The 14,138-nt window shown below is 47.0% G+C and overlaps 1 protein-coding gene across 2 annotated transcripts in view; it reads left to right on the top strand.

Annotated features, from left to right (window-relative positions):
* Positions 1-14,138, top strand: part of SPAG9 (sperm associated antigen 9) — a 129,367-nt gene that overhangs the window by 89,729 nt on the left and 25,500 nt on the right. For both annotated transcript variants that reach the window (XM_089689626.1, XM_089689625.1), the window contains exons 12-22: positions 2,477-2,607; positions 2,835-2,891; positions 4,394-4,567; positions 5,962-6,091; positions 6,366-6,458; positions 6,551-6,718; positions 7,824-7,995; positions 10,367-10,588; positions 10,743-10,932; positions 13,608-13,733; positions 13,819-13,899. In XM_089689626.1, coding sequence (XP_089545752.1) covers positions 2,477-2,607; positions 2,835-2,891; positions 4,394-4,567; positions 5,962-6,091; positions 6,366-6,458; positions 6,551-6,718; positions 7,824-7,995; positions 10,367-10,588; positions 10,743-10,932; positions 13,608-13,733; positions 13,819-13,899 — 1,544 coding nt within the window. The remainder of the gene's footprint in view (positions 1-2,476; positions 2,608-2,834; positions 2,892-4,393; positions 4,568-5,961; positions 6,092-6,365; positions 6,459-6,550; positions 6,719-7,823; positions 7,996-10,366; positions 10,589-10,742; positions 10,933-13,607; positions 13,734-13,818; positions 13,900-14,138) is intronic.

Here is a 14,138-nt window from a genome sequence, read left to right as displayed (position 1 = left end):
TTTTATTTTTTTAAATTATTATTTATGTTTTTTTTTTAACATACTGTCACCCTAGCAGTACAGTGTCACCATAGTGACACTGTACTACTTGTGGGGGGTGATGAAGATTTTTTATTTTGTACTGATTGCTTTTACACCCATAAAGGCTGTAAAAGCAATAATTTCGCCTTCTCTCTGGCTGCATTCTTGCAGCCATTGAGAAATACTGTGAGAGTTGTGATTGGTCACAGCTTGTCACATGGTACAAGGCTGTTGTGAATAGCCCTGTACCATGTGACTTCTGTGATCATTCACAGATTTCACACATAGTAAGCAATGATGCCAGAAGTGACATCTTGCTTACACCTATTCATGTGATCACTGATTGGCTAATCAGTGATCACATGATCGAGACCTCACACAGAGGTCCCATACAGCGATCGTTGTTCCACTGTGTCCAGATCACAGTGCTGCGCGCTCCCAGGAAGCGGGCAGGGCGTTTATAAATGGACACCCACCCACCCCTGCACTGCGGATCACGGTGTTGCTTGCTCCCAGGGAGCGTGCACAATCCAAATTGGCGGGCACCGTTTATGAACGGCAACCCGCCCCTGCACTGCCACCGTCCGGCCGTTTATATACAGCGGCCGTACAGGAAGTGGTTAAAAAGTACACTTACCTAGGTGGATGCAACATCAATCCAATGCTGCATCTGTCCCTCACCGGCTCTAAGGGTGAGAACTGAATGATCAAACACCACTGATCGCTCAGTTCTCCCCACCACTCTGAGCAGATGTGCCCCCCACTCACTGGAGCGCTGGGCTGTGGAGGGGGCGGGGTCGACTGGCTCAGGCTCTCAGCGGATCACTGAGAAGCTTAAGCAAGTGCTGATCCAGGCTCCTGGGTGGATCCGAGCCATATGGTCGCAACCTTTCCCCAGCCTGGACTGGCTCTGTGACGTCAGCTGACAGTGGGCTTTAACTGAAAATGGGTCACAGGAGTGAAGAACGAACTGTACTTCTGTGATCCAAAGGAGAAGTACAGCCAAATGAGCTTTGGCTGTACTTCTTTTTAAAGTGGTTCTAAAAAGCTTTTTACCTTGGAGGCAATCGGTCATTCCACTTGATTATGTTAAAAATAAACTTAATTGGATCATGATTAACGACAAACTCACCTGTGTCCTACACAATAACTTGAAGAAATTCGATAACACATGGAACCCGTGGATCCAATACTTTTGTGCCTTAATGACCCTCATCTGGACTTTCTTTTGTTCTTTTTTCTCTTTTTGTACTGCTCTGCGTTGTATGTTCTATGTTGGCAAGGCGAGATATACTTGACCTCGAATTGGCCATGATTTATGTCTTGTCTTAACTGCCAATTGTTGCGGCAGACTTTGTTGTTTTGGTGTTTCTATCTGTATATACGATAGATATTGCTTGTTTTACTTGAGTCTTTTTCCTTTGTAAAACTATTCAATAAAAACCATTGGAATATAAAACGCTTTTTACCTTAATGCATTCTCTGCATTAAGGTACTAAAATGCCCCACTATTTGTTTCTGTTTACACCCACCTGCACCTAATCTGATAAAAGCAGATGGATGGGGGATCTTTTTCCCATCCGTCTAGCGGATCGCATGACAGTCAGATGGAAATGGACAGGCGGTCTGTTTACATCCATTCGCCCCATAGAGGACAGCGGTCTGTGTCCACTCTGCACAAGCGGAGTGGACACAGACCTGTCATCCGCCTGCTCAGCGGGGATCAGCAGACACATCTTCCCCTGCTGAGCAGGCAGATCCATTTGGCGTCCACTTGGAGTCCGTCCATATGAAAGGGGCCTTAACCACTTGCCGTCCGCCTGCTGTTTTTAAACAGCAGGACGGTGGCACTCCAGGGGTGGGTTGCCGTTCATAATCGGCATCCGCTATTTCTAGTTGTGCGCGCTTCCTGGGAGTGCGCAGCACCGCGATCTGGTGCCCGCTGTGTCCTCCGGACACAGTGAAACACCGATCGTCTGTACGAGGTCCCGATCATGTGATCACTGATTGGCCAATCAGTGATCACATGCAAAGTAGTAAGCAAGATGTCACTTGTGACATCATTGCTTACTACGTGTGAAATCTGTGAATGATCACAGAAGTCACATGAAACATGATGAAATATTATTTATTTGCAAAATTTTATAAGAAAAACACTTTTTTTTCAAAATTTTTGGACTTTCATTTATATAGCAAAAAAAAATAAAAAGCCCAGCGGTGAATAAATACCACCAAAATAAAGCTTTTATCTGTCTCAACAAAATGGTAAAAAATTCATATGGGTACAGTGTTGCATGACCGCGCAATTGTCATTCAAAGTGTGCTAGCGCTGAAAGCTGAAAATTGCCCTGGACAGGAAGGGGGTGAAAGTGTCCGGACAGGAAGTAGTTAATGTAATTGGTGTCTCAGTTTTGTCCCGGTTTCTGATTCTTTTTATATTCTTTCTTTGCTGAAGAGCGATGTACCTACAGCTCAACGGAAGCGATTCACACGGGTGGAGATGGCGCGGGTTCTGATGGAGAGAAATCAGTACAAGGAGAGACTAATGGAGCTGCAGGAGGCAGTCCGCTGGACGGAAATGATAAGGTATGTGTACACCGCTCAAGTAGATGACAGGATAAATTGCAGTCCTCTTGTGAGGTCTTTTGATAAGATCACGATAATTTTATAACTTCCTACAAGAGTTTTAAAATTTGAAATCATAAATGCTACAAAACCTTTCTTGGTGTGTGTCAATTTTAACTTTAAATGTACTAAACTTGCCAATAAACTGACAGCTTTCTAGCATTCTGAAGTGTTTGCTTTTCCTTCAGAGCATCCAGAGAGAATCCGGCCATGCAGGAAAAGAAGAGGTCCAGCATCTGGCAATTGTAAGTTGGAGAAAAACATTCATGTTAAAGAATGCAGATTGCAGTTCAGTTTTAGGATAATTATGATCCAGTAGTGTTATATTGTTAAGATAATTTTTTAAATTTATTTTTTCCCCAAAAGGGGAAGTTCCACTTCCTTTGTCCCCTGCTCCCCATTAAGGATTGGCACCTTTGGGGAGCTGGGGGGGAGTGGGTACCCGAATTTGACAGATACCCACTCCTAATTTCACTGCAATCGCCTAGGAGATCGGAAGCGGAAGTTTTCCTCCTACCTTCCCTCCCCGTAGTCTTCTGGGACACGTGACAGGTCCCAGAAGACTACGGGGCCATTCACAAAGCGCAGGTCTTCTCGCAGTGAGCACCTGGTTGTGAAGCCAGAAACTGTCACAGCTGGGTGCCCACACTGAAGATGCCGGCACCAGAGAGAGAAGACAGCCGGTGAAACAGCGGTGGTGAGGACACCGCTGGAAGGAGGGACAGGTAAGTGGCTGTATTTTAAAAGTCAGCAGCTACAGTTTTTGTAGCTGCTGATTTTTTTTTTTTTTGTTTTCTAGGTGGAACTCCGCTTTAACAAAGAACAAAAAATCGTCAAGAATGGCCTATAACCTATTTTGTTTGATTTATATGTTTATTTTTTTTTCTAAGGCAGAGACACTTTTATATTCTGGCCCATGTTTTGTGGATTCATGCAGAGCGTTCATTCTTATGACCAATCCATTTTAAAGTACATGTAACCTTTTGCACTAGGTTCCACTACCGCTCTCAATACACAACATACAGTTTGCTTTTGTTTTTATGATGTGCTGAATGTACATTAAAGTGGTTCTAAAGACAGAATTCTATGCATTAAGATAAAAAAAACCTTCTGCATGCAGCTTCCCCCCACATACTTACCTGAGCCTGATCTTGATTCAGCGATGTGCATGAGAGCAGTGGGTCTCCTGATTCTATCTCCTCACTGGACAGATAGGCAGCAATGGAAGCCATTGGCTTCTGCTGCTGTCAATCACAGCCAGTGAGAAGAGCGAGAATTGCGGGGTCAAGCTATGCTCTGTTGTCAATGGACAGACAGAGCCGGCTCGGGCGTGAGCATGCACGAGTGATCCCACAGTGGCAAGTGGCTTGCTATGGAAGCACTCAGCAGACGGGAGGGACCAGGAGCAGCTGCGGAAGACCCAAGAAGAGGAGGATCGGGGTTGCTCTGTGCAAAACCATTGCACAGCGCAGGTAAGTATGATATGTTCGCTATTTAAAAAACAAAAGTCTTTAGATTCACTTTAAAGGAGAGTATCCACCCAAAAGTGGAAGCTCGCTTATCTGCCTCCTCCCCCCTTTGCCTTGCGGGGAGAGGGGATAGCAGGTACCTGGTTTTGACAGGCGGCAAACTGAGCCAGAAGTTCAGCCAGAACTATATTTTGTTACCTGACAAGTTTTCAGCAGTTGAAAGCCTCTTCTGATTTATAGGGGTATTTTTTATAATAAAATCTTGTTTTCGCGTCTAGTTTCAGCCGCCTGTTCAGCTCTTCTGGCACTGCTTCTAAGAAACCAGACATGCCTGTCAACGTCCGATACAACGCCCCGACCTCGCACATCACCCCCTCCATCAAGAAGAAGAGCAGTGCCTTAGCCAAACTCCCCAGCGACAAGTCCAAAGCCTTCGACTTTCTTAGTGATGAGTGAGTGATGGCTTTGTGTTTATACAATTGTGTATAGCCTGCTGCTGCAAAAGGAAATGTTTAATTGCCTAGTGTGAGTTTACACCATGTTTTCTTAGTGTAACTCTCCTCTCCCATAGTGCTTGGGAAAAAAAAATCTTAATAGGCTGCAAGTATGGTAGTTTTACAAACACACCGATGGCCATTATTTGCACCGTTATTTAGTGGAGCCTGTTGGAAACCAGAGACTGCACTGACCCTTGAATTCAGACCTGTCAGAATGGAGAAACTGGTCCCCCTATGAAAGACCTGCTATTCATGGTGGATTTTCTAGAGCTGTCATTCTTAAGCTGGCCATAGTTGGAGCGAAAATTTGTTTAGCAAGGAGCGTCCGAATTTAGATCTATCTATGGCTGTTTCCTATGTCACAATACGATAGCACAGTCTGGAGGATTCCTCCATCCATTCGATTGTGTAGGCTGGCTGATAAAAAAAAAAATATCCTACTATGGCTAGCCTAAGCCTTGATTAGAACTTGACCCAGCACAAGAAATGTGTGACAGATGATATGCACAGGCTTGTTCCAGGTTAGTTACTGATTAGCCACTTGCCCACCGGGCACTTTTATCCCCTTCCTGCCCAGGCCAATTTCCAGCTTTCAGTGCTGTTGCAATTTGAATGACATTTGTCATACAACACTGTACCCATATGAAATTATCATTTTTTTCACACAAATAGAGCTTTCTTTTGATGGTATTTCATTATCACTGGGGTTTTTATTTTTTGGACTATAAACAAAAAAAACAGCAAACAAAAAAAAAATATTTTTTTCTTTGTTTCTATTATAGAATTTTGCAAACGGGTAATTTTTCTCCTTCACTGATGTGTGTTGATGAGGCTGCACTGATGGGCACTGATAGGCTGCACTGATGAGGTGGCATTGATGAAGCGGCACTGGTGGGCATTGAGGAAGAGGCACTGGTGATGCTGCACTGATGCAGCAATGATGGGCACTGCTGATCAGGGTACTGATTATCAGTGCAGATCTGCTCTGTGACATTTGCCGGTTATCTGCTGTGACAGGGTGAGGAAAGTGCTGCCAATAACTGGCAAGTGTGTTTGTTTGTGATCTGCTGTGTCATTGGACACAGCTGATTATGTAGTAAAAGGCCGCTGTGATTGACCTTTTACCTAGTCATGTGATAAGCTGTGTCTGTAGGATACAGCGATCACTGACAGCGCTGGGGGGCGCATTCTGGGAGGACATCATATGACTCCCTCCCAGAACTGGACAACCGTGCTGTTGCCGTCTTTCGGGATTGACCATGAGCACTTCACTTCTATAATTTTATTTCAGTTGGCAGAACAGTGTTTTTAATTCCCATTTTATTTTTCATTAATAATCACTTGGACAGTAATGAAGCCGCTCTGGCCTCCCGGAGAGAACAGAAAAGAGAGCAGTACCGCCAGGTGAAAGCGCACGTCCAGAAGGAGGATGGTCGCATTCAGGCATTTGGCTGGAGTCTTCCTCAGAAGTACAAACCGGTGTGTGTATAATATAAATATATCTGTATCCAGCTCTATCCATAAAATAAATGTAAAAAAAAAATATATATATATATATATAGCAGGTGCTTAAATAGCGCAGTAAGTTTACTCAGCGCTTTGCAAATATATAGTACATTCATTTATATATATATATATATATATATTTAAGTTTGTGTATTTTTTTTTTTCTTCGCCTGCTTTCTGAAATACTTTCAGTGTTTTTCTTTGTAACTCTGCACACTTTTCTTCTGTCACCATGCATTGTTCGTAGCTTGCCAATGGCGGACAAAGCGAAGGCAAGATGAAGAATTTGCCGGTTCCAGTATACCTGAGGCCGCTGGATGAGAAGGACACTTCAATGAAGGTAACGGCACAGCTCCTCTTCCTTCAGATTGAGGTCAGTTTGTGTTATTCCTGCGCTGTCCATGACGGAGATGTACTGTGTTCCCCTCCCAGCTTTGGTGTGCAGTTGGTGTCAACCTATCTGGCGGGAAGACAAGAGATGGCGGCTCAATTATTGGAGCCAGTGTGTTCTATAGCGACCTCCCGGGCTCTGATGTAGATGACCAGAAGCCACGCAGCGAGTCCCAGAGCAGTTTAGAGAAACTTGAACAAGAATTGAAGGTGAGTTACACCCAAAAGGGGTGCAAATTATAATTGACTTTCTGGACAGCATATGGCTTGTTATATTGTAACAACTGAAGTGTTCTTTTGTAGGCTGTCTGTTAGTAGCAGCCCATGTTTTCCGTCCCTTGTCAGTGACAGGTGGAATAATTAATCTGTCAAATTTATATAGTAATTGTATCACAGCTTTGCTGCTACCTGGGATTCTAGAAATCCTCAGCTGTTACTGGTGCTAATAGAAATGTTTTACAGAGTTTTGGGAGCGGACAATCATCTATGCGTTGTGTAAAATAAATAGTGATGAGGACAGTTCCTACTGGAGGCCTCAGTTTGTCTTGTCCCTCCCTGTCCATGTTTAAATAAATAGGAAACACAACAAAAGAAGATCCAGAGACGGAGGGAAAATCCACTCTTAGATAGTTTTAGGAATGTTCTGTCTGTGTTCCATAAGGTAACTTTCCCTTCACTTCCTGTTACAGACATAATAAGAAACTTGTGGAAATCGTTTTGAAGCAAAGGAAATTCCTTCTTACAGTTGTCACCAGAACTGCTGTCCCCTTCAGTAAATTCAACCTCTGTTCCTGATCTGGTAACAACTGTAAAATTGGGATTTCCTATCAATTCTTGTGGTCACCAAGCAAATCAAGAGTGAATCCCCCCCAGTGGGGAACCATGCTAAAAAATAGTCTTCTCCGCTTTATCCAAAACTGAGAAAAATGTTTTGGACGATTAATTTTAACTGTCATTGGGGAACAGAACAGTGTGCTGTGATCCCCATCCTTGTCCCTGAACAGAACAGTGTGCTGTGATCCCCATCCTTGTCCCTGAACAGAACAGTGTGCTGTGATCCCCATCCTTGTCTCTGGACATTCCCATTCCTCAACAAATTGTGTGCAATGACTGTTTTTTTCATAGAGTAACATTTCTCTGCCCTACTGCCCATCTGTAACCTGTTCGCCTTTTTTAGTTTGGAAGGACATCAGAGTATAGCTTTGTTTACTGCTGAATGCGATGGGAGTTTTTCCATCTCTGAGTATGATCTTCTGTTCCGATGTGTCTGTGCGCCTCACCTCTGTTAACCCCTCATGTTGTTGTAACCCCTCAGGTCCAACAGAAAGAGTTAAGGCACCAAGATGAATTGTCCAGTCTCGTATGGATCTGCACCAGTACACATTCCTCCACCAAGGTCATCATCATTGACGCCAATGACCCTGGAAATGTGTTGGATACTTTTATAGTTTGCAACTCCCATGTACTGTGCATCTCCAGTGTGCCAGGTAAGATTGATGTCTGTAAGTTGTTAGTGTCAGCCATCACTTTCCTAATTCCTGTCCTGAGTCAGACATCACCTTCCTCCTTTCTGTCCTGGGTCAGACATCACCTTCCTACTTCCTTCCCTGGATCAGCCAGCGCCCTTACTACTTCCTGCCCTGAATCAGCCAGCGCCCTTACTACTTCCTGCCCTGAATCAGCCAGCGCCCTTACTACTTCCTGCCCTGAATCAGCCAGCGCCCTTACTACTTCCTGCCCTGAATCAGCCAGCGCCCTTACTACTTCCTGCCCTGAATCAGCCAGCGCCCTTACTACTTCCTGCCCTGAATCAGCCAGCGCCCTTACTACTTCCTGCCCTGAATCAGCCAGCGCCCTTACTACTTCCTGCCCTGAATCAGCCAGCGCCCTTACTACTTCTGCCCTGAATCAGCCAGCGCCCTTACTATTTCTTGCCCCGGGTCAGCCAGCGCCCTTACTACTTCTTGCCCCGGGTCAGCCAGCGCCCTTACTACTTCTTGCCCCGGGTCAGCCAGCGCCCTTACTACTTCTTGCCCCGGGTCAGCCAGCGCCCTTACTACTTCTTGCCCCGGGTCAGCCATCGTCCTTACTACTTCTTGCCCTGGGTCAGCCGGCGCCCTTACTACTTCCTGCCCTGGGTCAGCCGGCGCCCTTACTACTTCCTGCCCTGGGTCAGCCGGCGCCCTTACTACTTCCTGCCCTGGGTCAGCCGGCGCCCTTACTACTTCCTGCCCTGGGTCAGCCGGCGCCCTTACTACTTCCTGCCCTGGGTCAGCCGGCGCCCTTACTACTTCCTGCCCTGGGTCAGCCGGCGCCCTTACTACTTCCTGCCCTGGGTCAGCCGGCGCCCTTACTACTTCCTGCCCTGGGTCAGCCGGCGCCCTTACTACTTCCTGCCCTGGGTCAGCCGGCGCCCTTACTACTTCCTGCCCTGGGTCAGCCGGCGCCCTTACTACTTCTTGCCCTGAGTCAGCCGGCGCCCTTACTACTTCTTGCCCTGGGTCAGCCGGCGCCCTTACTACTTCTTGCCCTGGGTCAGCCGGCGCCCTTACTACTTCTTGCCCTGGGTCAGCCGGCGCCCTTACTACTTCTTGCCCTGGGTCAGCCGGCGCCCTTACTACTTCTTGCCCTGGGTCAGCCGGCGCCCTTACTACTTCTTGCCCTGGGTCAGCCGGCGCCCTTACTACTTCTTGCCCTGGGTCAGCCGGCGCCCTTACTACTTCTTGCCCTGGGTCAACCGGCGCCCTTACTACTTCTTACCCTGGGTCAGCCGGCGCCCTAACTACTTCTTGCCCTGGGTCAGCCGGCGCCCTAACTACTTCTTGCCCTGGGTCAGCCGGCGCCCTTACTGCTTCTTGTCCTGGGTCAACCGGCGCCCTTACTACTTCTTGCCCTGGGTCAACCGGCGCCCTTACTACTTCTTGCCCTGGGTCAACCGGCGCCCTTACTACTTCTTGCCCTGGGTCAGCCGGCGCCCTTACTACTTCTTGCCCTGGGTCAGCCGGCGCCCTTACTACTTCTTGCCCTGGGTCAGCCGGCGCCCTTACTACTTCTTGCCCTGGGTCAGCCGGCGCCCTTACTACTTCTTGCCCTGGGTCAGCCGGCGCCCTTACTACTTCTTGCCCTGGGTCAGCCGGCGCCCTTACTACTTCTTGCCCTGGGTCAGCCGGCGCCCTTACTACTTCTTGCCCTGGGTCAGCCGGCGCCCTTACTACTTCTTGCCCTGGGTCAACCGGCGCCCTTACTACTTCTTACCCTGGGTCAGCCGGCGCCCTAACTACTTCTTGCCCTGGGTCAGCCGGCGCCCTAACTACTTCTTGCCCTGGGTCAGCCGGCGCCCTTACTACTTCTTGCCCTGGGTCAGCCGGCGCCCTTACTACTTCTTGTCCTGGGTCAACCGGCGCCCTTACTACTTCTTGCCCTGGGTCAACCGGCGCCCTTACTACTTCTTGCCCTGGGTCAACCGGCGCCCTTACTACTTCTTGCCCTGGGTCAACCGGCGCCCTTACTACTTCTTGCCCTGGGTCAACCGGCGCCCTTACTACTTCTTGCCCTGGGTCAGCCGGCGCCCTCACTACTTCTTGCTCTGAGTCAACGGGTGCCCTCACTACTCCTTGCCCTGGGTCAGCCGGCGACCTTACTACTCCTTGCCCTGGGTCAGCCGGCGACCTTACGACTTCCTGCCCTGGGTCAGCCGGCGCCCTTACGACTTCCTGCCCTGGGTCAGCCGGCGCCCTTACGACTTCCTGCCCTGGGTCAGCCGGCACCCTTACTACTGTATATCTGAGGTGTGGCTTCAATCCTGGGTTTATAGTGACCGTACATAATATCCTTAAACATATCCTGTTTTTATTCTAGGAGTTATGGAAACTGACTACCCCACAGGAGATGCTACCAAACTAGATGCAGACTCTGGGCAAGCGGACAAATCTTCCTTATCCGAGAGTCTAGTGAGCAGTAGCTCTTCCTCAGAGCAGCCAGTGGGGGGCGTCAAAGTTACTGTTGCCTCTGTGGAGGAATCTGAGCCCCTCTCGCCACAAACCGCCAGTGTTCTCTCCAGCGAGGCAGAGTGCAATCCAGGTGAGATGCAGTGACTGTTGGTTTTGTTCCTTGATGCAGCCAATCAGATTTGGTGGGCATGTAGTTGGAGGATAATTGCACACAATCAGAAAGGTAGAGATTTTGTACATTAAGTTCCCCACCATTACCTGCTCTTATTCTATTGCGATTGCAGATCCCGACTCCACCAATACTGAGCTGGATGATAATGTGCCCACGGCGGAGGAAGCCACGGAGGCCACAGAGGTGGGAGATGTCAGTACAGATGACGTGGCAGATATTCAGGCCGGGATCTATACAGAACATGTCTTCACTGACCCTCTAGGTGTACAGAACACAACTGACGACTCTGGCTGCCAGCCTAGGTGAGAGTCACCAGTAGGATCTACACATAATCAGATTCACGTTTTCTTCGTCCTAAACCCAACTATAGCTCTGAGCCTATTTCACGTGTAAACGAAAATAATTAGTTTTATGTCGAGCAAAATTGTTAGCAGAATCCTAACCATCTCTTGTCTGGCTATTTTGCTTAAATAGCCAGTCAGAAATGCCACCCTTTGGCTGATTATGACTGGGACAAGGCATTCCTGCTTAATTTCAAGATGAGTATATCCAACTATGCACAAGAGCGAAACTTTAAGCTTCTTTCGAGATGGTACAGAAGTCCAGTGGCCCTACAAGATGTCTCATACGATCCCAGATAGCTGTTGGCGATGTGCGGAACCATAGGGCACCGCCTTGATATATGGTAGTCTTGATCTCAACTGAAGCCTTTCTGGTCCACCTATCTTTCAGTTATGTCGACTGATCATAGGTTGCTCATGGCCCGAAATCCCTGAGGTAGCATTGCTTTCGCTCATTCCTGGGTCTATGGCACGGCTCAAGAAGGATGTTTTTTGTTTCCTCCTCGCACCAGCATGGGCACTCATCCCATGACACTGGAAATCTACGACCGACCCTTCTGTGAGGAAATAGGTTGAGGAACTCAATACCATCATGCCATTGGAGCAACTGACTGCTAGTCTTCATGAGCAATACTCCTAGTTTGTACAAATATGGATTGCGTTGATCGATTTTTCTATGTCCTCCAAACTTCAGCCTTTCCTGTAATACTTGCTTTGAGTCTGGGGCTGCCGTGGCGGGTGTCTGACGGGGTCTTAGTTGAGGGTCTTCCCTTTTCTTTAGTATATCCCTCCTTTTCGCTCTTTTTTTTTTCTTTTTCCTTTCTGGGATCCGCTATGGATCCTCTGGTCCTTGTTATCATGGGTGGTCCCCTGCTGTCTAGGGGATGCATGTTGTCTAATTACTGAGACATGCCCGGGCCACTCTTTCATTATATACCATGTAAGGTCTTAGAAAATGCAACTTAACTCTAGGAACAGATGGGATATCCATCACACAAACACAAGGATCACCTACATACCCTCAAGTGTTATTGTGCTTATGTTTCTTTTATGACACTGTCTTTGGTTAAGAGGCCTTACATTGTTGCCCTGTTAATGTATGTCAGATCTGTTTTCATGATGCAAAATGTTTGATCAACTTTATTGATTTAGAAAAAAAAAAAAAAGCAGCTAATAGCACTCTGACCCCTGAGTGGATGTTTAAAAATGTCCTTGTTTCAGAGAGCATGTACAATGCATGTGATCGCACTGTCATTAGGCAAGGGCAGATCACAAGCAAAAGGCACATAGCCAGTCAGAGTGGCTTTATGCCATGTAATTGCTCTGTTGGCCAATCAAAACAATCACAAATGTGACCAGGCTGTGTTTGCACAAATCCAGCCCTCTTTAAAGAGCTTGGGCCAAGCTCTGGGTGGGTGTCTATAAATGGCCTCCCAGAACGCGCCTCCTGCGTGGCCCCCTGCGGGGTGCACTCTTTAATGGCTGTGTCCTTTGGACACAGCTGATCACAGATCACAGTAAATGGCCAATCACAGTGGACCTTTGTCTTGTGATTACATGTGATCGGACTTGCATTATCCAGGGTGTCTTTTTCTCACGCTATGTGTCTGTGTGAGGCAGAGACAGCTGCTATTCAGCAAGGCTTTCAGTACTTTGTTGGCACTGATTATCAGTGCGGCCTCCTGAGTGCCCGTCAGTGCGGCCTCCTGAGTGCCCGTCAGTGCGGTCTCATCAGCGCACATCAGTAATTGTGATAAATACTGAGGAGGAAGGAGCGAGGAGAATTGCCGATACCACATACGCCAAGGTAGGGCAATGAATGTGTTATGACCTTGATCTGTATTGAGGTCCATTGCACAAGGTGAGCGCATATTATCACTGGTTGCTTGCATATGTCACAGAGCTTGAGAAAAGAGGAAGAGATAAATCATATCATGGTGGTGGAGGAAATGCAGCTTTATTGGATATTGAAGGACCATTATATTGTTTTGATTTCAGGACTGTCACATTATTTGATGGAATTGTGCTGCATAATGGAAGACATTATACAAAAAAACGAAGAAAAAGGGTTTTTGTTTTCTTTCCAAAATTTTTGGTCTTTTTTTTTTATCAAAAAATGGAGAGACCCAGTGGTGATATTACATACAAGCAGAAGAAAGCTTTATCTGTCTCAAAAAAGATGATAAAAATTTAATTTGGGTACAGTGTTGCATGACCGCACAATTGTCATTCATAGCTGAAAATTGGCCTGGACAGGAAGGGGGTGAAAGTGCCCGGTATTGAAGTGGTTAAACATAGAGTTAGCCCTTAAAATGGACCCCCAAGTGTTGCTGCACACTAATTGAACTGGAGGTGAGGTTGGTATTCTGTTGCCATCCAAGTGGAATCCTCCTGTGTGTGGGGTTATAATCTGAGTAAAGTAGCCGCATTGAAGGACTGGCACTGAGGAAGCAGCATAAGGTATCAGAATGTTTGGTTCTGCTGGAGAAGAGTAGCTCTTGCAGATATGTAATGTAAGGCCTTTTATGCCGTGACCCAAAAGTGTCAGTATAAAGATGGAGGGCTATGGCCAGGGCACCCGGTGCAATCACATGCTTTTAGTTCATTGTAACTCCTGGCTTCCTCCTCTGCTGCAGCAACGAGTCGGACCTGTACAAAGATGGAGTGGCGACTCTTCCCAGCGAGCAGGACCTGATGAGAGAGGAAGCGCAAAAGATGAACAGCCTGCTGCCGACAATGTGGCTGGGAGCACAAAATGGACAGTAAGTTGTCTCCACCCACTGCGCTGTCCTAAATGATCCGGTTATATAAAGTGATTGCTCTGAGTGACGGGTATCTCTGTTCCAGCCTGTACGTACACTCGTCTGTCGCCCAGTGGAAGAAGTGTCTGCTCCAGATAAAACTGAAAGATTCCATTCTCAGTATTGTGTAAGTATGCTTTGTACTTGGCGCATTATGTGGAGTCATCCCCAAAACCTTCTCCCTATCCTCATCAATGTGGGATGAACTCATACAAGAGCAGCAAGTCTTCATTGTGGTAGATGCAGATTTACTCAAGTATGAAGTTAACTATCTCGCCTAGTTTCTCTCTTCCTATAATATTTGTGAATTCATGGAATCGTATTGTTCTGGATCTTGGTACAAATCTTTTTTTTTTTCTTTTTTTT

This window comes from Staurois parvus, unplaced genomic scaffold, assembly GCF_062004578.1.
Source record: "Staurois parvus isolate SC_StPar_1 unplaced genomic scaffold, SC_StPar_1.0 ptg000487l, whole genome shotgun sequence".
NCBI classification, from domain to species: Eukaryota; Metazoa; Chordata; class Amphibia; order Anura; family Ranidae; genus Staurois; species Staurois parvus.
This window is presented reverse-complemented; position numbering and strand designations above follow the sequence as displayed.